Source organism: Melozone crissalis, unplaced genomic scaffold (assembly GCF_028551555.1).
Source record: "Melozone crissalis strain CALT ecotype California unplaced genomic scaffold, PUWL_Pcris_2 ptg000013l_1, whole genome shotgun sequence".
Lineage (NCBI taxonomy): Eukaryota > Metazoa > Chordata > Aves > Passeriformes > Passerellidae > Melozone > Melozone crissalis.
In genome coordinates this window covers 11,874,845-11,899,406 of record NW_026535791.1, presented here as the reverse complement: position 1 = coordinate 11,899,406, position 24,562 = coordinate 11,874,845, and the positions used below count along the sequence as shown (strand labels likewise).

The window sequence follows — 24,562 nt, the reverse complement described above, 5'->3', positions numbered from 1 at the left end:
ATTATCAGTGCAGAATTTTCCTCTCTTGGTTGTAGCAAAGTGTTTTGGTTTTGTTAATTTTGTATAACTTCAAAGTATTTCAAAAATGTCTTTTGCCTCATTAATACAACCTCTATAATTTTGTGTTTCTACCAACCAGGTGTTGAACACTAGCACAGTGACTTAGCAGCACTTTCCCAAGATGTCAGTGGATGCCCTGGGTTCCCATATCTGAAGAATTAATCCTCCATGTCAGACTGTAGACAATCAGTCAATCTTAGCCTCCATGAATGAGGCAGAGGCCTCAGGTTTACTGTTGTGTGGCTGAAGTTTGGCAAATCATTGCACATCTGCTGAGCTGCTGTAACCATGCTCACAAAAGCACACAGCAAACACAAGGCAATGTCACCTTACAGCCCTTCTCCTCTGGGCTGAACTAAAATCTCCTCTTATTTGCTCCAATAGGAGAACATCATCACTTGCTGTGAGGTCACTACAGTCAATTCAGACTTAGGTCAGGAGTATTAGCCCTTAATTCCTGGTGATTAAGAGTGATTCTAGCAGTATTTTCCAACTGGGAAGTTTGTACAGGGGACCTATGGGTGGAGCTACGTTTTTGTTAAATTTCTTTTGCACTGACAACTGAGTATAATTTTCTGGTTTTATGCCTGTTCCAGGCTTCTGGGTGAAGTTCCTGTGTAATGATAAACAGCTGCTCTGTTGCATTTGAGTGATGGATGGAGTTACGCCTTCTGATAGGCAATTTCTTAAACATTTTGGGTTCTTAACAAATGAAAGATGCTCTCCACTGAAGGTAAAATCCCATAGATCAGTTCAGAACTGAACCCTGAAATCCTGAAGCCCAAGTGGTGAGCCATTGTAATGTTTGTGGTGGGAAAGAGGAATTGTAGCATTTTACCATTGGCAGCAGTTATGTTTCAGAAAAGTGAGGGGCAGTGGAGAGTGTGGTGGAGCAGCTCCTTGGGAAACAGAGCCAGTGATTTTTTTCCCAGATCCAATATGAGGCCCACAAATAAAAGGAAAGATTTCCACTGGTCCCATTTCCCTACATAAAACTGTGCATGGCCTAAGCCAGCAATAATAGTAATACCTATTCCATGGGTTTCTGAATGGGGCAGCCTGGCTGTGACCTGTTCTGAATGGATGCAGCAGAGCAGGGGAATGCTACACTGATGCTGCCCTCATGTCAGATTATTTCATCTTTGTCCTACCTTCTTTCTAAGATTAGTTCTCTGGAAATAAACAGTTCATAAATCTGGGGCCTGAATTAAAATCCTTGTAAACCAAATTCAGGCTTGTCTATACAATAGCTGGTGAGATCTGTGTTCTTGTTTGAAGACAGGTGGTTCCCACAGATGTTACACTGCTCTCAGGCTCAGTCCCAGGAAGGATGGTTGAGCAGATCCTGTTCAGCTGTGGCATATTGTTGAGCTCTTTTACATATCTCACTTTTTCACAGGCATTTTATAACCCTTTTGGATTTCTCTAAAACACAAGTTTCAGCTGTGTGGGTTTTAACAGACAAAATACACAAAACACACATCTTTTCCTGTGCCTTGGGCCACCCTCAAGCTCATCCAGAGGGGAGCCCCTCCATTTTGACCACATTGACATAAGTGCATAAGAGCAAAAGCAGAAAGAGCACTTTTACAGCGCATTCATCAACACATGAAAAAACAATTTACCAGGACCACTTCTGGGGTTGTTCCATTACGTGTCACAAAAAAAAATTGTCTCTCTGCATGCTGGTGCTTTTAAAGCTGCTGCTGCTGACTGAAAAACTGCTTGCATTGCATCTGTCCATTAAGTACAGATTTCCATATGTACAGCACCAAGATGAACAAATCAAATGTACATTCACACCACAACCAGAGAACTGCTGTAGAGAGTACATCTGCCTGAAATTCTCACATCCCCACCCAAGTCTTATTGTTGTGGTCTATATTCAAAATACCAAGGTAACATTATCAGTTTTTCTATGAACTTGATCACAATGGTTTGACAGTAATTTTTGTGTTAGTGTGGTATTGACAAATTACTGCTATAGAAAGTGTATCCCCTGACTGGGGAATGCTGAGCCCTGTTGAAGCACCAGTCTGACACTCAGTAGCTCAGTTCTTTGTTCTGCCAAAGACTTGCAAAGCAGCCTTGGCTCACTTTGGACGTATTGGACATATATGGATGTATTCATACTGTCTGCTTTAGCCCCAAAGTTAGATATAGATGCTTCCTGGTCCAAGTTCAGAAGAGACCTGAAGGCCATATTCAGGCTGCATTTTATACAAGCTCCTATTGCTATCACAGCTGCTTACTGGCCAGTCTGACAGGGGCCTGAATAGCTCTCTAGTGAGCATCTCAGTTACTGTCAGAGTCACAGAGTCCATGTGCTTTGCAAAGTGGCCTGAGTACAACCCTTTGTCTCAGCTCCCTCATCTATAACTCAGGGACAATAGCAAACCTCAGCAAGACTGTGTGGAGATGTTCAGATCCCAGTGAAGAGAACAACATGGCTACTTTTATAGGCAAAAATGTACTGTGCTATATACAGCATAAGGGGGATCTGGTTTTAGAGGAGTTTGCCATCTGCAAGAGCTCCCTCCTGGTAAAACATCCAGAGTTAAAAAATGGGATGTAAAAGTTAGCTGGAGTACACCCTGGCACCTGCAGCAGCATTTTTGCATAGACTATGCTGTATTCCAGCATAGCTATTTCCAGATGGCACTGTATTTTTTGATTTCCCCTTGAAGTTGACTGCTATCATACATATATATCATACAACAAAGATGTACACAAGGGTGAATTATTGCCTGTTCTTTGTTGTACACGCTTTCCCAAACATGGAGATTTATTTATGTAGCATTTAGTCTTCCTCAGAAGAGAATCTTTGCCTGGAAAAACAGTATATGCAGCAGCTACAGAAGATAAGGAGAAACAGAACAGTATGGCTAATAATGAGAACACCAACAGCAAAAATGTACAGGGTTTTGTCACAGTAATCCTGAGGCTGATGAAAAGGTGGGATGAAATTTGGCAGATACACAGAAAAAACCCAGTAGTTCCCAAGAATGAACCAGAGAAAGAGGAAAAGGCTGAGGGTTAGATGGACGTAGTACTTGTGAGCATTCTGCCTCCAGGGATACTCGTCATCATCATCATCATCAATCACAACAGACTTGGAAAGCAGCTGCCTCATCCTGGTTGAGTCGTACAGCAGGAGAGTCACCTGGAGGCATGGGGGGAGAAAAGGGAATAAGTAAAGTGGCTGCAGAGAGTCTGAACACCTTCTGGCCACTGCCAGTCTTTGGGTCAAATAAAATTGGATGTGGGAAAATAGAAAGTTAAGGAGCCACAAATGAGGCAGGTACTGCTGGGAAATAATGCGTTTTTTCCTTATAGGTTATTCACCAGTGGGGGTCATACACTGGAAAAAATTGCTGATGGGAAGGCATGAGAACAGATTGTGTAGGGAGATGGCAGCAGCTCCCACGCTGGAGACTTTTAAGAACAGATTACAGTAACTGCTAAATTACTTAAGTAGTGTAGTTCCTGTCTTGTAGTGGGTAGATTTTTCTCTTCTAACTCTATTTTTCCATGGTTATAAAGTTGGATCAGTTTATAGCAAATTATAAAGCATATAGACTATGACTTAAACCTCAAAGAAATTGCTTTAGATGCTTGCAATGTACTGTTGTCAAATTTTCTTCAATTAAGTGCCATTTTCTCAGACTGCTCCATTCCTGCCTTCAGTTAAAACTAGCAGAGAAATATGTGGAATGCCATGATGCCAGGTGGTTAGGAAGGGTTGGTATACAGGGAAATGCAGTAGGACTTATCAGTGATGCCTGGATTTCTCATTTAGTCTTGGCAATACAAAGAACACAGGTAGATTCAGTGGAGTTCTCTGTCATGTTCTCTTTCACAGAGTTATAATCTGGGCTCATTTTTCTGCTTGAAATGAAAGAGAACAGCATCCCTCATTTTACACTCTTCTTTCTCCAGAACACTGGCCAAGGAAAACCTGTTCGGGTGTATATTTTTCCAGGCTCAGATTTTATTCCATGTGCCCCATTTTCAATAGGAAAAGCTTAGCAAGAGAATCCAGAAATACAGAGTTTTCTCTTATTCTTACTCTTCTCTGGAAAACTGTTTGGTTATATATAAATTATTAAATATCTGTTTACAAAACCAACTGGTATTCCAGCCCAGATGTTGTTACCAGTTTTTGAGAAACACAGTTTAAAGTCCGAGCACCAACATAGGCAAAAAAATAGTGTTTCCACTGATGTCTCACATCCAGCTGAGCACTCAAAGCAACAGGCTTGCTCAGCCTATCATCTTCTCATATGAACATTTGTTTTACACAGACTCATGAGGCACTGAAGGGATAAACCTGCCTGGCCAGTGGCTCTGAGGTTTCTGCATGAGGGTGCCTGGGGCTGTGCTTCAGTCCTTTTAGCTTTCAGCTCAGCACTCAGGTTCTCTCAAGCTCAGCAGTGAGAATGGGGTTAAATGGCAGATGAGTACTGGGTTTGAGGCAGTCAGAGAGACCTCCCAGGTAGATTTATGAATCTCAACTGCATTTAAGTAGTTCACAGAAAGTGCATTTAATTCTTATGGATATTGCCTTGCCAAGCATGATTGAAGAAATTGCTGGCAGTCGCTCACATTGTTACTAGCTGCTGAACATACATTTATGGAGCAGCATGGCATGAATTCAACAGGCCTCTCTGGGTGCTCTAGGATGGTTCAGTTGCCTTGGTGAACAGTTACCATTGCTTTTTAAAAGACTGGAGGTGGTAAAGAAATAGATGAGGAGCCTACGGACTGCACAGATCTGGGCTAGAATGACTTGCTATTAGATGATGTCCATCATGGGACAGCATCCTTTCAGACTTCATCCTGCACCCATTCTGTGACCTTTTAACTTTCAGAGCTCAAGCAAGGGCACTGCTGGATGAAGTCAGTGCAGTCCAGTGAACAGAACAGAGGGCACAGTTCAGACGGACGAGAGACTTGAATTTGGCTGCAGACCAAGTGCTGAGATAACACGTGAGTGAAGCTAATCAAGTTCTGACCAAATGCATTGCCAAACTGCAAATTAAGCAGTCCTGCTGTCAACTGAAGTAAAATTCAAAGCATTATTTGATGTCAGCATCAATATCAACTGATCCATGTGCCACCTTAGTTATAGTGAGAAAAACTGACTTTTAACAGAAATGGCAAGAACAAGTCAACATTTTTTATGAAAGCTTCAGTCCACTAGCCTCAAAATTGCCTTTCAGTTCTGCTCTAGTATTTTCTAAACTATTATTAAATGAACCTTTGATTATACAGATAAGTCCACTGGTGTGATCGAATGACTAAGCATTTGCCAGTAGAACTCACAATGCAGCAAATTCCTTGTAACAAGATTAAGCACTTTCTTTTTTTTTTTTTTCCATTTTCTTATTTACTGACCAAAGGTCCTTGGAGGGCATGATTCATATCCCAGTCATGTACTGTGGTTTTGTTGGGTTACCACTTTGAAAGAGTGCAGTGAATGCAGAGACCTGCAGAGTAGGATTCTTTCCTCTTTCTTTCAGTCCTGGCAAAGAAAATGGCTAGAATTGTTGTGGTGAAGCTCTCCATGCTTCCTGAAAGCCAGTTAACACCATCTGCAAAGGGACTGTCAGAACAGGGACGATCCTTTAGAGTCAATGCAGAGTTGCATAGCTTTATAGTGACCAGGTTTATCACAGTTATGAGGGTGCCTCTACTTTTCAAACTGCCAGACTGGGGCTCAGCAAAGATATAAGTGAGCACAGTCCACTAGAAGACAGATAGCTGTGGTTAGAAAATGGTGCATCTAGATTAATAAGCCCTGCTGTGTTGCAAGGATATATTTACTTTGGAAGGAAATGATTCTGCTGCAGTCATTTACTTCTGGCCAGGTCAGAGTGGGAGTAAATTGAACTTGTGGAAGACTATGTACAAACACAAGTGGTTTTGTAGTACTCCCAAAGCAAGGAGAGTAACTTAGCTTTTTGTCCTGTCTGTATGAAAGTAATGGGGAAAGATTTGACATGCCTGGAGGACTGCTTATGGAAAAAGGACAGGCATCCATGTTAAGAAGTCATTTCCCTCAGCAGGGATGGTAGCACAGATGCTGTGGTGCAGGAGAAAGTCACACCACAATGTGTGGGACAATGCTGAGCTCATTAGCAGCTCACTTGACTGACAGGTGCTTTTGGTGCTGGAACAAGCACAGCCTGATCCTGTAGCTCTCCAGCACTGGGTGCATGTGGCTGTGTGGAGCTATCATCATGTCTTAACTAGCAAGTCAAAGTCGAGTCACACAAAATATTTTTCACACACAGAAGGCACATTACCTTTAAGCTGCCAATCACGCCACCCACCAACAGATACAAGGGAATCAGTGGCTGAACTGGGCAATCTTCCAAAAACTTCATTCCTGAATGGCAAAAATGGATGTTTGTTATCTCAAGTGACCAGATATTGCAACAAGCTGTACAGTGAGAATTATAGATGCTGTAAGTGAAATGTCTTGCTTACACCCAAGACTTGTATCCTGTGTCTGCTGAAATGGGGGCTGAATTAACAGGGGGCTGCACCTCCCACTAGAGGAGTGAGGGCCATGAACAAGCAAAAGGCAGGAGAAGGAAGAGAGATAGCAAAGGCAAAACCAACATTACTATTTTCTGGCAACACTAATTGCAGCCATATATAGAGGTCATTAGCTTCAGCCACAGCTCTTTGTTAAATGAACCATTGACTGAGCTGGACAGGAAATCAGTGGTAGAAAATTTGCTGAAAATCAAAACTACAAAAAAAGGAATTCTGATAAACTTCCCCCAGGATTTTCCTGCTCATTAGTTCCTATAAGTATGGCATGTTCCTGAGTCAGATGCCTGGAAGCTTGGGAGCCAATACCCGTGGGTGCACCTGGAACTGTTTTAGCTTTCCCGGCAGCTGATAGGGAGCTGTGGAAGCTCAAGTTTCCAAGCTGTTTCGGTTGCCGGAGGATAAAAGAATTGGTTGTTATGGAGCTGAGGACCCTGGCAACCCTCAAATCTACTGCAAGAAAGAGAAAGTTGGGTAAGTTTTAGGGAAGAAAATGTATGGCTATGTGAGGATGTTGCTGGCAGTAGAGACTGAAGCTTGTGATACAGGTCTGTGGCAGTGAAACTCATCTGTCCAAATATAGATGTCTGCAATGCAGGCATCCATACGTGAACTAGTTTTCTACACTCTGAAGTCAATAGGGAGAAATAGGCACTTGTAAAATTCAATTCATTTTTCCTAAGATAGGCATTTGAAATGGGTCGGGTGAGTTGGTTCCTGAAAGGGCTTCTGTCTCTCCATGGCTATACAAGGAATCCAGACAGCCAGCTGTAGATACCTGTAAATTAGCTGGGATGAATCCTCTGCCCAAGTCTCTTACCCAATGGCATCTTCAGAAATTTTAAACAGTTCATATTACACTGTAATTTTATTGATATTTATCCCGTGTTTCAGGGCTTTGACAGATCAGTTGCACAGGGTAGAAAGGATTTTCTGTGTTCTTCTTGCTATATAAATAGTTTACAAGGAGGTATTCTGACTTTTCTTTGAATAATTGGGGTTATCTAGTTGCAGGATACCAAAAGGAACGTGCAAGTCATAGTGCTCAACATTTCTCAGGTGAAACATCTTGCTTCCATTTTCAGAACTACACTGAATAGGAGGAATTAAGAAAGTACCAGTGGGTTTTGGTTTGGTGGAGTTTTTTTGGTTGCTTTGGAGTTTTTTTGGTTTTGTTTTGGTTTTTCTTTAATATAGCTGTAATCCTCTTTAGCTTGTCAATTTGCCCACCAAATCCACTGCTAGTGCTGGTCCATAACACTGCTCATGTCCTGAACCTCTCCTGCACTCTTTGCATGGCATAACACAGGTGCTGTGGCTTGTGGTTGCTTGCTACAGGTCTGACTTTAGTCACAGGACATGGGACAGTGTTTTGTGGTCTGCAGTTTTGTGATCCCCTGTGTGTAAGGGCTATGGACTCATCAATACTAAGCATTTATTACCAACCTTTGTATAAATGAAAAAGGCTGCACTTAGATGGATTTGGACTCTCTCCCCTTTCATTCTTATTACAAAGCTGTGATTTTTTTGTCCATTTTGCCCCTATGTAACACTGAGACATGCTCAGACTCCCAGCTTTACAGGGGTGGGCAGCAGGGAAATTGTCACAAATTACATCGAATTCACCAGAAAGCTGCTTCCAAGGTTTCTAAAGTTCTTGGCCATCTAATAGCCTGCCACAAAAGCAGCTGGCCAGGGATCACTGGGAATATATTTCAGTTTAGGAACCTAGGCAATTTCTATTTCCAATGTATTAACTGAGATTTCAATTTGAGGGGGAAAAAAAAGTTGAGAAAAAAATGCCTTTCTTTTTTTTGTCATGCTGCTCCGATTCTCTTTCCCAGACAAATCTATTATGGAATCCTTTCAAATATATATATATAACATGATATCAGTCAGTTTTGGGAAGGATTTGAGTGACAGACAGCAGCACTCCGTCGGTTTTGGGAGAATACTGCAGACAGATATGACAGCAAAAGAGCAGGTCAAAGCAGGTGATACAGTAGTAACTTTAAAAATACACCCCAAGGTGTGAATAGGAAATGTGGACCTACAGTTGGCAGATGGGCACTGGTATTTGTTACAGTGAAATCAGCAAATGTGCCAATCAGTTCTCACACAGCATGTGGTTTATCTGGGAGCACCAAAATTTGTTGGAAAGCAACAGATTCTTTCCCATAAGCAACAGATATGTTCTCCTTTGACTGCTAGAGATGGGATGTATGGACCATGAGAGATCAAAGGTCTGCTTCTACTGCAGTGCTCCCTGCAAGCCAGAGGAATCTGTGGTTCAGAGTGAAAAGCAATTGAGCCTGACCACAACACAGACCAGCACAGGAGTCCAAATGAATGAACCAAAGACCTGTGCAAGATCAGACACAGCCTGAACAGCATCCAAAGGGGAAAAAACAAGAGATGGGAGGCTTGGGAAAGCAGAGGTACTTGCCCATTTTACCTCTTGGCTACCACAGAACAACACTGCAGTGAGATCCAGGACACAGGGTCCAGCAAGTGGAAAGAGCACTTGTGGGCAAACAGGACAATGGCTTCTCTAAGGGCACCATTTGGGGCAGTGCTCTGGCATGGCCCATAAAGGATTGCTATCAAGTGTCCTTGTGACTCATGATTATCCATGAGATGAGGGGTCAGGAAGAAGGAAAGGCAATACAGCATTGGCCTCTTTTTATCTGCTTTACTCTTCTCAGCTGAAATGGCTGAAGTACACCCACAGGAAAGGAGGGCTGCTGTATAGCAAGGCTGATCCACTCTTTGGTGCCCACTACACAACTTTATTCCTAATGGGAGGCAGAGACCTCAACATGCCAGGCCATTTGCAGGTGTTCCTCGTGGATGGCTGCAGCTGCCATCACTTAGCACAGACCCCAGTCGAGCCCTGACTGTGGGCCTTACACTTAGATCTAGGTGCTGCAGAGAATTTATCTCAAAGAAATTGCTTTTGGGCACCATTTATCAGAAAGCATGTCAGCAAATCAGGGGACTGGCTGAGGGACTGGAATGCAAGGAAAGATTGTGTAAACAACTACTGCTAAAGCACAAAACTGGTTCCCACGTAAAGGCACAGAGTAAGAGAGTAGGCTTTAGACAAATCTCAGGAGCATTTGAGATTTGAGGAATTATTTGGTGTTGAGTGTGAGGAGTAGTACTGGGTTAAATTTGAACAGGAGGCAATTTAGGCTGCTTATTAAAAAAAAAAAAAACCATGTCATCAGCTTTCAAATGTGATTTAGCTACCCTTGGGGTATTCTGTATATAAAGGTACTCTGGACAACATACAAGAATGGGTTATTGAGAGTAATCCTTCACTGTCCCGGAAACTAAAAAAAATTTAAATAAATCTCTATATCTTTAGAGTGTTTAGTGAAAAAAGGGATCTTCTCTGCCAGTAAAAGTGAAAAAGCTGCTAAACAATCTATGGCTTAAGTAATGTCACAAGTCTGCAGCATGGAAAATATGCTGAGACTTCCTTTCTATGTATCTTGAATTATACTGTGATTTACAGCATTATCGAATTTTAAGAGTGTATGATGTTAGGGTGCAATTATTACTAGGGCTGCCTGTTATTCATCTCTGAGTTTTAGCAAGTATTTTATCTCACAGTTTTCCTCTGTAGGAAGCAAGAGCCAAAATGACTGGAGGCACATCAGCAAGTTTTTTTCTGAGATTGTGGTAACAGAATATTATCAGAAAATCATAGGATTTTGCTTGGAAAATAAATATCAGCATTTTCCTTGACATTTCATTTTCCTAAAAATACCTTTGCTGATATGGAGCTGCAGTAAACCAATATCCTCTGACAACACTACATTATAGTGATATTATCTCTTAATTTCAGTAAATTGTGGGGAAAAAAAGGGCTCTGTATCTGATGCAGGAGATATCCAGAGCTCCAGGCTAATATCTTACAATAGACTTTCCACTTCTCATTGATCTTAAAGATACTGTGAAATATTCCTGAGAAATCTTATTTGTAAGTGGTCAGATCCCAGACCTGGATTCATTTCCAGAAGGCAGGATGTCAGTATGCATGGAAACCATACCACATTTTGTATTATACCTTCCCATCCCTATTTCACAGTTCAGGCATATTCAGCCTGGGGAAAAGCTAAAGCTAGAATCTTCTTAAGGGATAAATAGCAATCTTAAGTCATGGATAAATATAAGAGCAGAAGTGTTGAGATGCAGCAGTTCAGTCCATTTTGCTACTTCCAAATTACTCCCCAATCCCTCGTTAGAACTCCCTGGTTCCTAATTAGGACATCCTAATTGGAATCCCACCATAGTCATGAGTGGTACTTTGAAAGCCCCAGATTAAGGGAATAGCACCAACCTTTAACTGAACACTTATCATGTGGATTTGGATAACTATCCATGCCAATGGGCCAGGTGTCCCAACTGCCTTAAAAGTCACCTCATGTCAAGGCAGACACCTAAGAGAGGGTGTGGGAATTTCACTGTCAGGAACATCCATTTCCCTTAACAGCCTGCAAGGACATCACACAGCACTCAGCCTGGCTGTGGGTGCACACAGTCTGAGTCTAGGTGGGATGCAGCTTGCCCTCAGCATCTGCATCTAGAGTTCCTTTGGGCCATGCTTCATGAGGAGCGAGGCACCAGGTGAACAGCTTCTCAAAGACAAGGGCTCTTGAGGACTTTGAATTCAAAGTGATCTGGATACACTGGAAAAAGGTATTCAAAATCTACAAGACAAAAACTGATAGAGCTGAGCGCTGTGTGTTGGGGAGGAAACTTCAAGGTAAATAAAAAATGAGGTATGTCTGGTAGGGAGCAGCACTGCCAAAAAACATCTGGGCTTACAATGCACCATAAACTAAATTTGGGAGGAAATGGGTTGGTGCAGAGAGACCATGTTTCATTTTGAGGTGTGTTTACAGAAATCCTGCATGTTAAACAGAGGAGCTAATTACTCAGCACTGCTCATTCCTCAGATCTCAGCTGGAGGCCTGTGTTACATCATTCTTTTATTAATAAGGAAAAATACTTGCACAGAGGTCAAAGGAGGGAGAAAAAAATGGGAGAAAAAAAAAAAAAAGCTACAGAAGCAGTGACCTGTGAGGTCAGGATGAAAGAATTAGGTTTTTAAGACCTCTGGGAAAACAAAAGAGAAGATGGAGCAGGATTATAACAGCAGCCTTCAAACAGTTCAAAGGATCTCTTGAGTAGGACAGTGACCAATATGTTTTTGTGACCACAGTGGGCAGGACAGGCTGTAATCTGCTTCATTTGCCATAGGGAAGATTTAGGTTGGATATGGGAAAAATATTTTGTCTTTGAGAGCAATAAAATGTTGAAATGGTCTCCTTGAGAAGCCATGGAATTTCCTTGAGCAAGGGCAAGTCAGACATCTGTCAGGGATGCTGTGAGCCCATGGGCCTGTCTAAAAGCAGAGGTGGATTGGTGTCTCCACTGATGTTTCTCAAGTGGGGTTCACAACCCATATGGAGGATGTGAAAGGCCCAAAGGGAGCAATGAAGTGTTACAGAAAAAACAAAGATCTGTGTTAATGGTAAGGGAAAGGTGATGCTTAAGAAAAGAGGGGCCTTATGCAGTTTAAAAAGGTATAAATTCTACTGCTCAAAGGATTTTCCTTTCTTAAATATTTGATCTTGAAATGCTACTCACAAATCCAGCCTTCGAGGGCAGATCAGCCAAAAACCAGGTCTGACTTTCAAAAAGGGAGAAATAGCACCCTACAGCATCTCTTTTTCCCTTCCAGCACTATGCTTCTACAATTTTTTGCAGTGTAGTTAATACAGAGGGATCCTGAGTAATGAAATCTTCTCATATGTCAGATTCTGAGCTTCCTCCCACAGACAAAGCTGGGTTTTGAGGTAAAAGACACTGGAGGGGTTTTTAAGATAAACAGGGTCAGAATTCAAGTACTCCTTCATTCCTGATACAGAGTGTGGGCTGAGATTCTGTGTGAAGCTAAAGTACCAAGACAGGGGTTTAACAGTTAGAAACCCTGAATTTTCCAGTTCCTTTCTTCTGCCAAATATGTTAACCTGCCACAGAGTGCCAGGAAGTTTCTATTTTCAATTTACTTTAGTTGTCAACTTACCTATAAAAGTCATGGACAGTGGTAAGGCAAGGAAAGCAAGGAGCCCAAATATAAAGCATGCTGTGAAGGAGAAAAGAAAGACAGTGTTATTTGGGCTAGTTCAAGTTTAGAGGCCAGCATTTCCATCCAGTTCTTTACAGATGCTCTGTAAATCCAGACAATTGTGTAGGAAGAAATACAGTGCACTTGATGGGGTGGGAATATCACCTGCATGGTGCAGTATTTGCAGTGATGAGACCAGCACATGTTTTATCACTTCCAGGATGCAGTGAGAGACACAAACTGCTTTTGAAGCTATTACTTGCAGCTTGTCTTAATCCAAGGGCAAGGAGTCATCCACTGCTGCCTTATCCTGCATCCTTTTCAGAGGCACTGCCAGGCGACTGTGCAGTAACAAGTAATTCTGCATCAGCTAATCCATGGCAACTGATGGGCCATATCTGTTTGCTAAGCAAATAGCAGCTTTAATGCCATTCCACTTACTTTTCCTGATAGCTAAATAAACTGTCTTTATCACAGATGTGAATGGTTTCTGGCTGGTCTAACTCCCTGGCCCAGCTTAGCTTATGAGCACAAAGGCAGCAGTGCTCCTTCATGGAGTGGGATTTGTCATTGGGCTAGATCAGCTTAAGCTGTGTGGAAGGATGCTCTTAGGGGTGCACACTGACTCTCCCTGCAGGTGAGTGGACCTGAGGGGCTTACCTACTCCCTAGAGAGTTGCTGGTGTATCTGAGCCCTGATGTTTCCCCTGCACAGCCAGGTGCTGCAGAAGATGAGTGCTTACCTTCACAGTGGGTGAGGGACAGCAGTGTCTAGAACAGTGTGAGCAGCCTGTCTTACAAGAGCTGTCACTTCTGTGCCTAATCATGAACACTTGGCAACATTAAAGTGAAACGCTGCCCTGCCAAATGAGAGTAAAATATAATGAGGACATTCTGTGGCAAGTGTCCCTTCAGAGCCTTCCCAGAAATGGCTCAGGCTGCAAGTGGGTCCTTAAGGGTGCCAAAGTGCAGGTGGGCATAGATTGCAGAGGGGCTGAGAAGAGGACAGATTAGAAAAGGAGTAGGACGTCTCCTTGGAGGCTTGCAAAAAAAATCTTGGAGCAAGTATTTGGATTTGGCTTGGGACCAGCCCTTTCCCTGGGTGAGCTGTGTCCTGCAGTTCCCCATGCCAGAGAACTGCAACCTCTGCAAGGTGCACGGTGTCCCCCTGGCCGTGCAGGAGCAGGGACACTGCCAGCACCCTGCGGACAGTGCCGCTCTGGAAAATTCTGTAGCACTGCCAAAATACCACCCTCAGGCTGCCTTAGAGAAAAAGGGCAGCATCACTGCCTCTGTTTTCCAGAAGGAGAAACAGAGAGGACATAGGAACAGCATCAAAATTCAGAGCAGATCCACCAGGCTTTCTGACTCGCAGACACTTTTCATGGGAACACACCATCCCCCACATGCTGCTCGTGTTTTCTCCACAGAGAACCAGGATCTTATACTTAAGCCCTTGAGAGACATCTTTCTCAGAAGTAGCATGTTTGTTATCTCCATGAACTGGGGGAGACTGAGGGTATTTTGAGCTGAAGAAAGCACTTCTGTTCCTTTGTGCGGCCCCCTCCTCCTTTCCCTGTCAGCCAGTCTCCCTCTCTCTCTCTCTCATTTTTGCTCAGACTCCTATCTCTCGAGTGCTGCATAATACAGAAATTCTTCCTCTGCTTGAATAGTGCCCTACACTGACTAAGCTCTTTCAACCACTGACAGCCTCTCATTAGAACAACTCAGCCTAGAGCCTCCCTTTTCACCACATGTCACATTTTGTGCTAGCTCCTCTTGCCGTTATCTAGACTATTCTTTCATACCAAGAAGTGATGGTATTGTAAATGTGTTGGGCTTCCAACATCATCTGCGGGTAAACAGTGCCCAGAGGCTGAGCAACCCATCTATCTGGTGCCCAAAGGGGTGCTGCTCAGGTCTGCAGGCATTGCACCGACTGCCTGGTGTGGCCACAAGTGCTGTCACTGCAGCGTCACCCCTCTGCCTGTGGTTTCACAGCTGCCTCTTGTCCCTGCTGCAAGGGAAGTGCTCAGGAGCCCGGGAGAAGGAGGAGGACGAGGAGGAGGAGAAGGCATCGTGTCGTTTGTTAGTTGTGCAGTGCCTGTTTTGCCTGACCCCGGGGAGGGATGCTGCAGTAAGCTCTGGAAAAAGCTCAGGGGGCTCATGTGCATGCGAGGCTGCACATCTGGCGCACAGGTGTCCGTGCTTGCTGGTGTCTGACATCTGCCCAGCAGCTCGCTTTTGGAGGGGAGAAGTGGGAGGTAGAGACCACTCAGAGCTCAAGAGAAAGAGATAATGGTTCATTAATTCCGCTCCCAAAGCAGGCGCGGGGAATGTATTTACTCATTATCTCCCCATTCAGCTACAGCCTCTTAGGTCTCGAATTGGAGGGGCAGATGCATAGTCTGGGAAGGCTTCCAGATCCATGTTTAACAAAGTGAGACTCTTCAACAATTGCCTACACAACTGGCAGGGCTCTGCAGCCCCCCTCAGTGTCGCTAGCAGCGCTGAAGGCTGATTTTCCCTGGATGTGTGGGGGTTTCACAGGAATGCTGCTCAGCCGGCATGCACGCATTCTCTGCCCGGGTTTGTCTGGGCTCTGCTGCCCCGTTCTGGTCCCAAGACAAATTGCTTCAGAGAATGGCGCTTGCCGCAGGGCAGCCCGGCTCAGCAGAGAGGACATGCGGGCAGGTCCGCATGTGGGGCTGGTGGTGTTTGTGTGTCGGAGATATCGCCTCACAGGCTGGCCAGAGGACACCCTGGCCCCATTCCTGGAATAAGTTGCAAAAAAGGGCTGGTAGTCTCTAAAAACACAGCACAACCAGGGAAGTGTTTCCAGGCGTGCCTCGAGAGGGTATCTGGTATTCCATGAGGCTGGTGCCTGGGCATCGGGCAGGAGATCTCACTGCTCTGTACCAGCAGGGCAGCACCTAGTGAAGTCTGGCTGTGGGATCCTAGCGTGCTGGGAAATGGATGGAGGGAAGAGCTCGTGTCTATGATCACACCAGAGGAAGAAGAGAACTGGTGGCTGAATATCTTGCACGTTCCTTGAAATCTGTGCTCACAAAAATTAGATCAGTGGGTGCAGGTTTTGTGTCTCCTGCCCAGCAGTACAGTCAGCTGATACAAATCTGCTGTTTGGCTGAATTCCTCTTGCCAGGATTTCCCCACGGAAGTAAACACGCTTGAGATCGCTGTTGACATTTTGGCTGTATGTCACGGTCTCTCTTCTGTCTGATGCCTGAGCCTTTGCATCTTCCACAGGCATGCCCCTGCACTGCAGCTCTCCTCCCAGGCCTCTGCCACTCCCTTGTTGTGCCTGGCCTCAGGACACACAGCCTCTTGCCCTCTGGCATTTGCTTGGCATCTGGAGGCAGTACTGGAGGTGACACCAATTCACCCGTGGGCTCCTCAGACTTCATTTTGCTGCCACGAGTTTTCCAAGCACTTGAAAGGTACAGATCAGCTCAGGCTGTCCCTATTTACTTTGAGGAGAGAGAAAAAAATCTTTCTTTTCAGGTAAGAGTCTTCACAAGATTTTCAGCAGCTATTTATGAATATAAATCTCAATCTACCTACTCTTCTCTAATACAGCTGTAGTGCAAGCTGCTCAGTAGAGTGACAAGCTCTCTGATAAGAAATACAGTAATAAATGAACTGTTGGTTACATTACCATCACTCCCAGGTGCTGCTATTTGTTCTGTAGTCTATCAGGTTCTGGATAAAAAAGAAATTTTTATTTTTTTACATGAGATCCTCCAGCTTAAAAACAAAGCTTGCAGTTATCCCGGGATTTATCTGCATGAACCAGCTGAGGAGCAAAACTCTGTGTGAAAATATGCCAAAGCATGCCCTTTGGACAACACCCTGTGGGAATGCTGCTCTGAAGGGGCCTGACTCCCAGCAGTCTGGGTGTTGGGAAATCTGGGTCAAATTCAGTTGGCAGGGCCCCATGCCTGTCGATGCCCTGGGGCAGGTGCAGATGGCAATGCAGTAGCTCAGCAAGCAGTGTCACAGTGTGCTGCACTGCAGCATGGGTGCTCTAACAGGCTGGAATGCACATGGGGAACAGGTATTTTCATCCTTGTTCTATTCCTTCATGGCATCTGCAGGCATCCCCTGCAGTGCTGATAGGCACTTGGAGGAAAGAAAGAATGCAGCCTGAGGGGGTCGTGGTGGCAGAGAAAGTCTCGATGGATCTTTCTGAGGAACCAGCCCCAGTAAGATTGTGTGTTTTACAGACCAGAGATGAGTCTGCCCGTGTTTTTGGTAGCTGTGATTACTGGCTGTCATTCTGTGCTTTCAAGTCACAGGAAAATGCCACTCTCTCAGATGGGATATGCAGAAAAGACTTGAATGAAGTAACATGAAGGAAAGGAATTAAATCTGTTCAGCTTGGCTGGCCACCACCAACTAAGAAAATAACAGCAAGGTTTGAGCATGCAAAACCAGACCTGTGAGTGATCCAAAGAGTAGAGACATAAGATATCCTTGAGCAAAACCAAAGACTGGCTGGTTATGAGGCTAATGCCATAGCAAGGAGATATATTGATGGAATAATCTCTGGGGATGAAGGGCAGGAATCCCTGGCATGACTGAATCCCTTGACCAGACTAGATACTCAGAAGCTGGAGGAATCAGGGTAAGAAACAGCCATTCCCATGGAGGCCTCTAGTTCCTCCAAAAGGAAAAACCCCACCATTTGAGGCAGGGGAAGTGTGAGGAAACTGACCAAATCCCAGCTCAGGGCCACCAGCTCTTTGCTGTGTTCCACCACTCCTTGATTAGGCAGGGTTGAATTACTGCAATATAGAATTTTGGTACCTGGATATCAGCATCACTTCACCTAAAATTTATGTCCTAGGTGTAGCTGCCTTGGGGGTTGAGCAATATTGCAGAGTGTCTAGCCTGGATTTTATATTATGCCTCTGGATACTGAACTATAGTTATGCCATGGTCTAAATTCTGGATTTGGCCCCTTGTGAATAATTTCCAGAAGTAATTTTATAACAATATTTAGGCATTACATATAGAGCCATTCAGTTTGCTTTGCAGTAGACCCAGGGTAGTGGATTAGGCTTTTTTATTTTGGTCAGTAAATTGAAGACTGAACTTAAATTGCTACACCGAGAATGAAAAAATGCTCCACAGGTGGGTTCTTGGAGCTCTTGGGAGTTATTCCAATACCAGCAGACCAAAGGTACAAATGTGGATTTTGCTGGAAAGGTCTTTGAAAAATAAATACAGGATGATGGGGAAAAGTGAAATTAAGCATCACTGCTTTTTAATGAACATAAAATCCATTTTGAATGCATTAGCTGATCCATAGCTAAAGCTGAGCTTATTTTGAACTTAAGCATGATAAGAACCTGAAGATATTTTTCTGGAATGATCTCTCTGAGTTCCTCACACATGGGTAACTTTTCAGGTATCCAAGAGGGTACTTCTGGCGTAGAAGAGCATAGGTGAAATCAGAACTAATCCATATCTTTCAAATAAAAATCTAGGGGATTAATTATTTTCTCCCTCATTATTGAAGTTCCAATGGTAATTTAATAACAGGGGATGGTAACATTTCGCTTGTAGACACTAGGAACAAAAATCAGAGAAAATACCACTTTTGACCTTTTAAATGGTAATATTCACCAATGAGTCCAGATCCTCTTCCCTTCATGTCCTTTCTGCAGGATGTGAGGGATCCTACAGGGACCAGCTGGGTCCCAATTCCACTCCCAGGCACTTGTCAGGGTATAATGAGGGTGCATGCTCTGTACCCCTTGTTTTCCATCACTCTACTGCCCTCCTTTCCCCTAGGGCAGTGATGAGCATGAAAAAGTGGGCCAGAAAATATCCTCTCCTTCCCTACCTGTGCCAGGTTTCTGCAGGGAGGCCTGGGTTGATCTTTCTGTCCCTTTGGCCTGATTTTCTCTGCCAGGTTGTAAGACAGCAAGGAGTTGAGGGGTTTCATCATTAATAAAAGTTCATTCTGAGCTTTGAGAGCCTGTCAGGCAAAGCAAAGATCAGGAATATAGAAGACTCCAAACACCCTAGACTGGGAAATGCAGCAATTAGTGTGGGTAAAGTATCAGTTAGGAAGAGTGGTCAAGGGGTTTGCTGCTTCTTGCATTTGAGTGGAATTAGAAATTGCTACTGCCTAGAAGTGAAAGCAAAAGGCACTTGCAACTCAGAGGGAAAAGGAGATGCAGTCAGCAGGAGTAAGCTGCTTTAAACCCATGGATTTTAACCTCCTGCTGAGGAGACTGCTTCCCTGATCTTACAAAACCCCACCTCTGAAGTGTGTTTCTCCTGTGCCTCTGTGCAGCTTGCACAGCCTCAGCCCAGGTCAGCTTTCTGCTGCGTTGCTGCTGAGAGCAAGAACCAGCCTGTTCCACCAGCTGTCAGCTCATTACAGCCCTCTGTGCCCTCCACCCTGGGTGGGGAGAACCAGTTGCTTTAAAACCTGAGCAAGCCCAGGCTGTCATGCAGAAGAACCTCTGTCCAGATAACTGATGCTTCCAACCCCCAGCAAGGGGCTGCTTATGGGGGATACCCCCACCCAGATGTCCCTTGTGCCAGGGAGCAGGCCAGCAGTGGGAAGAATAACCTGTCCCAGATCTCACTGGGTGAAAGGGGGATATCCCTGATATTCCATCCCCAGACTTGTCTCCCTGTGCCATCACACAGGCTGGCAGCAGTTTTGCTTGGTGGGAATCACTCCTAGGAGAGTTTGTTCCCAGGCTGGCTGTGCTGCTCTTCACGAGGTGAATGCTTCTGCTGCACTATGTGTAAGGTAACACTTCAGAGAGGAGGCAAACACATTATTTTGCTTAGGCTGTCTGTTGATGCCCATATTTAAGTACATGGTGATTTTTTTTTGAAATTTTGTGCTGGTTGCTATATTTCAAATACTGCAACAGGCAGCTGCTGTTAGGGTAGAGTTACTAGTGCACACTCCATCAGTTCCCAAAAGTATCTAGGAAAGGAAACTTAGTGGAAGATGCAGGTGGGACTTGGTACCATTGTGATTCCTTTATATACTTGGCTTAGCAACAGGGCTGCTCAAATCCATGAGGCAATGGCTACCAGAAGTGCCTTACCATTGCTGGCAATTTTAGATATGCACCGGTGGCAGGCTTTCTCCAGGCCAGCAGCCATGGTGGTGGTGAGCCTTCTGGGGTGCCTGTGGGGACAGAGAAATTAATATGGCTATGAGATATGTCTTCACCTTACCAAGTATCTTGGCTCAGATCTCACACATGCTGGCAGGCTTTCTCTACCCTCGAAAACCCCAAGCACACACAAATCCAGCCAGCAGCGTGGCAAACCCAGAGGCAGCTATGCCTTCCAGCAGCCCCAGGCTTGCCTGCTGGGGATGATGCTCGAGCCCTGGGGTCACAGGGAGGCTGTGGGAGAAGTATTAATGCCATCTTCCTGAAAACTGTGAAAGGTTCTATCTTCACCTTGATTGGGTTTCGGGCAGAACACAGTATTTAACTCTTATGAGAAAACCCAGGAAAAACAAGTAGGGCTTGGTACACAAACCTCAGCAAGAATTGACTAGTGAGCAAAAATGAATTAAAGAGAAAAAGGAGGAGAGAAGATGAAAAGAGTTTTAAGGTCAAGGAGGATTCTGAAGAAGAATATGGAATAAAAGCTGCAAACCCCACAGGGAGCCCAGAACAACATGCCTTTGACAGAAAAGTAGCTGGATTAGAAAGTAGCTCCTTGTAAAGAAGAATTTTTACAAGGTGGGGTGAGGGATGAGCAAGCAGCCAGGCATCCAAGCTCTGGCCTCAGACAGCACCAGACAGTTAAGTGGCATTCCAAATCAATGGGAGTGTGGAAAGCTCACACACACACCATAGAGACAGACAGACGCACGCACACACACAGACACACACACACAGACACACACACACACACACAGAGACACACACAGACACACAGACACAGACACACACACACAAACACACACAGACACACCACACGCTCCAAGCCTCAGCCTCTGGCCAGGGTCACCACAAGTGTCCCGCCAGCAGCAGCTGTGTGACACAGGAAGGTATGTGTGGAGGAGGCCAGGACAAGGGAAGCTGCATTCCTGCACCTACCTCAAAATAGCCTCAAGATTTCTTAATGGTTAGAGAGCAGTATTTTAAGCTTAGCCTCACTGTGTTCTAAGTTGCCATGAGATCCACCCTAGGGCTTTCTTGTGCAATGCTGTGTCCAGCTTGGCCCAAAGCCTGCTAGGGACCACAGGGTCCCAGGCATGTACTGAAGATAAAGACAGACTTGTTCAACCAGCTGGTCCATGGCCATACCCCTCTCCAAAGTCTGTCCAAGCCCTACTAGTCAAGGCTGAGCAGAGGAGGCTGTCTCCAAGCCCAGACAGGACCCTCTGCTGCTATGGGAAAGGGATGGGGTTTGCTCCTTGCACAATGGCATTGCAGGTTCTGTTTCCTGGCAGGAAACAGAGGCAGGTGTGGTTTTACCTGTGGGTGAATGACCAAGCAAGAGTCAGGGACTGAGGCATTCACAGATATCCCACCAGGTCAGTAACCCTTGCAGGCAGCAGCCAGCCACCAATGAATACATCCAGGTTTCTAGTGTGCCTGATCTCATCAGATGTCTCATGGAATTTAGCTCTCCTTTTCCAGCCCTCATCTTCATATCCCAAAGGACATCTCCTTCACTACTGAATGATGGACTGGAATGGACATTACATATGAGTGCCTGACCTCTGGTGAGTGCATGTGTCTCATACCAGCCACCAAACCTTCTTCAGCAGAGCAAATACTGTGCCTATGGGCTGAAACTATTGATGAGCATTTCAAGGAAAAAAATAGGCACTGTTGCATGCTCAGGGAAAACAGAAAAGAGGAAGGGTGGTACTTTTCCCAACCAAATGATATATTAACTTTAAAGCTTTCAGTGCAGGTTTGTTTCTAGAAGATGAACAAACAGGCATTCATTTTGCATCTGGAAATGTCTGCTGACAAAGGTGTTCTATATTGTGTGTAGATTGGAAATATTAGTCATTATGTAAATGTTTATAACTAAAATTACTTTTATAGCAGTAATTCTTACAGAAACAACATTGATCAATCCAATGCCATATTAAAAATCAGTTAAATATCAAATTATCTTAAGCAGAATTTATTGTGGCTGAGAATGCTGTATTTCCATAGGCAGAGGGTAAAACAGATGTCTTTTGTCTTTATTTACTGCTCTTTTACACTAAAAGAAAAAGACAAACTGAAGGAGGACTCGGTATCTGGAAGCATGTCACCATCTAGTGACAGAGCCCAGAAGTGACTGTGATTCAGAGCTCTGGGTGTGCTGTTCCAACAGGTGAGATAAAGAAAGCAATTTCACGATGGCTGTGCACAAAACCTGTTCACACAAGAACACAGCACACATAACTACCAGGTAATGGTTTCAGTCCTTCCTCAGATGACGGCTTGGACTTCTCTAGGACTGACAAATCCCTCAGAGAATTCATTCTGTTTGCCAGATAAAGAGGTGTTGCCCCTTTCCCCCACATCTTTGGTGATTCTTCAAAAGCTTCTGTGGGTGTTAAGGATGAATTATTTTCTTTTGTGCCAATGCATGAGGGTGCTAAAGTGCAATTCAGCAGCCAGACAGCTGCAAAATGGTTTTGTTTCACAGCTGAAGCAGAGAAATTGTCACTGAAACTCATAGGAAACTAAAATTGGCACAGCACAAAGACTGGTGGCATACAAGGGCAGGAAGGTGTCCTGCCCCACTGTACCTGCTCCCAGGTTGATAGTGAGTTGGGAAAGTCATACAAAAACATAAAACTAAGCCAGGAAAAAAAGTTAAAGACCAAAGCCAACTTCTGGACCTCCTCCCATCAATCCTTCCCTAGGTTTTGTTTCCCCAGCGGAAAGGGACCTGCCCTTGGGTTAGAAGGGCCAGCAAGCAGTGGGGACAAGTCTCTGAACCCCTGGCAGGAGGCTGGAGCCTTTCCATACAGCTGCTTTTTGGGGTGGCAGCTTGCAGCTGAGCCACACCAGAGCCACAGCACCCCTGTGCCTGTTCCAGGCTGTCTGACACTCCTCACTGAGTGCCCTCACTGCCAGGTTTGCCCACCCAGAACACATGCTGTGTCTCACATTTCTGCCACCTGTTGCACTCAGTTCCTTGTCTCTTACAAGCAGCAGTGATAAGTGTGTGTAGCACAGACCCTCCAGCCTGCCTGCTTGTAATTTCAGTTAGTTTTACCTTTAAATTATTTTTCTGGTCATTATTCTCATCCTAAATGTTTAGCTAATAGGAGTCAAAAGAGGGTGAGCACTGACTGGTGCATGCCTGACCTACAGCAAAGCCAAAAGACAACTTCAGGCTGGCCCCACTATGTGTGAGTCCAAACAAGAGCCATGTCCATCCACAGTGGTACTACAGTGTTCAAAGACTTTTCAAATTGAGCTCTTCTCTCTCCCAGATGCAGGTGCCCCACTCTGTGCTGGTGGACGCAGCAGGCAGAATTGGTGGGGCTTCCTAAGATCCCAATTCCCACTTGATGGCTTCTGACTGCCAGGGATCCCTGCTGGGACACGGGAGGTGTACATGGGCCAGCAAACCCCTCCACAACAAGGGCTCTTCCTAGGGACTGCTAGAGGGAACAATTGCTTTTTATTTTCTGAAATATTCCAAGCAAAGTCCTCTTCCTAACAAACCACAAAGCCCCACACTGGCTTTCATTGCCCAGGTCCCAGCAAACCCCTCTTACCTGAGAGTGCAGTGGGTGCCAAATCCGTTCACCTGCGCGTGTGGGAGATGGGGCAGAGGAGCAGCAAATCCAGCCTTCGGTGGGAGCCAGCTGGGAGAGCCCTCTCCAATGGGACCCCAGAGCTCTGCCTGGCTCCTGGGACTCTGCCTGTGGGCAGTGAGGCACGGAGGGGGCCCTGCTGCCTTTTATTCCTGCTGGCCTCCCGCTCTCAGCGCTCTCCACAGCAGCACTGTGGGAGCTGTGGGATGCGGGAGCGCTTGCCGGCGGAGCCCATCCTCATCAGGCTTCCCACTCCCACGGCTGGCTGCAGCCACAGCCCACCCTGTGCCGTTCCAGGGTGACAGCAGGGGGAAGCAAAGGACCCCACACAGCTGTGACTGCACAGGAGGGGGAAAAATATAAACCAACAAAAAACCAACAAATTTTTTTCGCTAAGTCTTTTATTTTCGAGGGAAAAAATTATTTATTCAGAAATCAGTAGAGAGTGGTAAGTACTTGGTTCATGCTTCATGCAATTCCCCCCCTTCCCCATCAATGCAGCTGATAGAGCTCTTTGCAAACTGCCACGTGTATCACCTTAGCAGTTGGGTCTTTATGTCTTGTGTCAACTGGCAGAGTGTCACCTATTTGTTAGGTGGCTACCTGCTAGATCACCTTCCCATCAGCAGGTGACCATCTGGTATTTCAGGTGTAATTATAGGTATGGGTAATCTGCTGGAAAGCCCTTGTTTCTGCACAAGAAAAAGTGGATTTGAGGGAGAGCACCTCTGCAGGAGGAGTGACATCATTAATAAAGATTGATATGTGTTTTGAGTCCATTCAGGAAGGCCTCGCAAGACAGAAAGGGTTACCTGCTTCATTAGTCACCAGCAGGGAGCTGACAAAGTGCCTGCTCCAGCCCAGAAGGAACAATTCTGCCTTCAGCTTCCAGGTTTGCACAGTTCATCAGCAATAAAACTCCTACTTCCACACGTTTTGCATTAAGAAAATGGGTCCACACTGGGTCAGCCAAGGTGAAGAAAATTATAGTGTTTGATGGGTGACTTT

At 45.0% G+C, this 24,562-nt stretch overlaps 1 protein-coding gene across 2 annotated transcripts; it reads right to left on the bottom strand.

Moving 5' to 3' along the window:
* TMEM272 (transmembrane protein 272) lies at positions 1-23,775 on the bottom strand. 2 transcript variants are annotated; one of them, XM_054272093.1, is made up of 5 exons: positions 23,516-23,775; positions 19,863-19,945; positions 12,722-12,781; positions 6,369-6,451; positions 1-3,223 (listed from the first exon to the last, which is right to left on the bottom strand). In XM_054272093.1, the coding sequence occupies exons 2-5, from the start codon at positions 19,918-19,920 to the stop codon at positions 2,861-2,863; spliced, it is 564 nt and encodes a 187-aa protein (XP_054128068.1). In that variant the 5' UTR covers positions 19,921-19,945; positions 23,516-23,775; the 3' UTR covers positions 1-2,860. The 2 variants fall into 2 exon arrangements, with proteins under 2 accessions (XP_054128068.1, XP_054128070.1); XM_054272095.1 differs by lacking the exons at positions 6,369-6,451; positions 23,516-23,775 and having other exon boundaries at positions 19,863-19,881.
* Positions 23,776-24,562: the final 787 nt, after the last annotated feature.

Bases quoted from the DNA above. Each gene is read 5' to 3' on its own strand.
- TMEM272 (XM_054272093.1), bottom strand. From the start codon at position 19,920: ATGGCTGCTGGCCTGGAGAAAGCCTGCCACCGGTGCATATCTAAAATT. The intron at 6,452-12,721 runs GTAAGTTGACAA...TTTGCCATTCAG, and splicing joins ACTGTCCATGACTTTTATAG to GAATGAAGTTTTTGGAAGAT. The intron at 3,224-6,368 runs GTAATGTGCCTT...CCATGCCTCCAG, and splicing joins GCGTGATTGGCAGCTTAAAG to GTGACTCTCCTGCTGTACGA.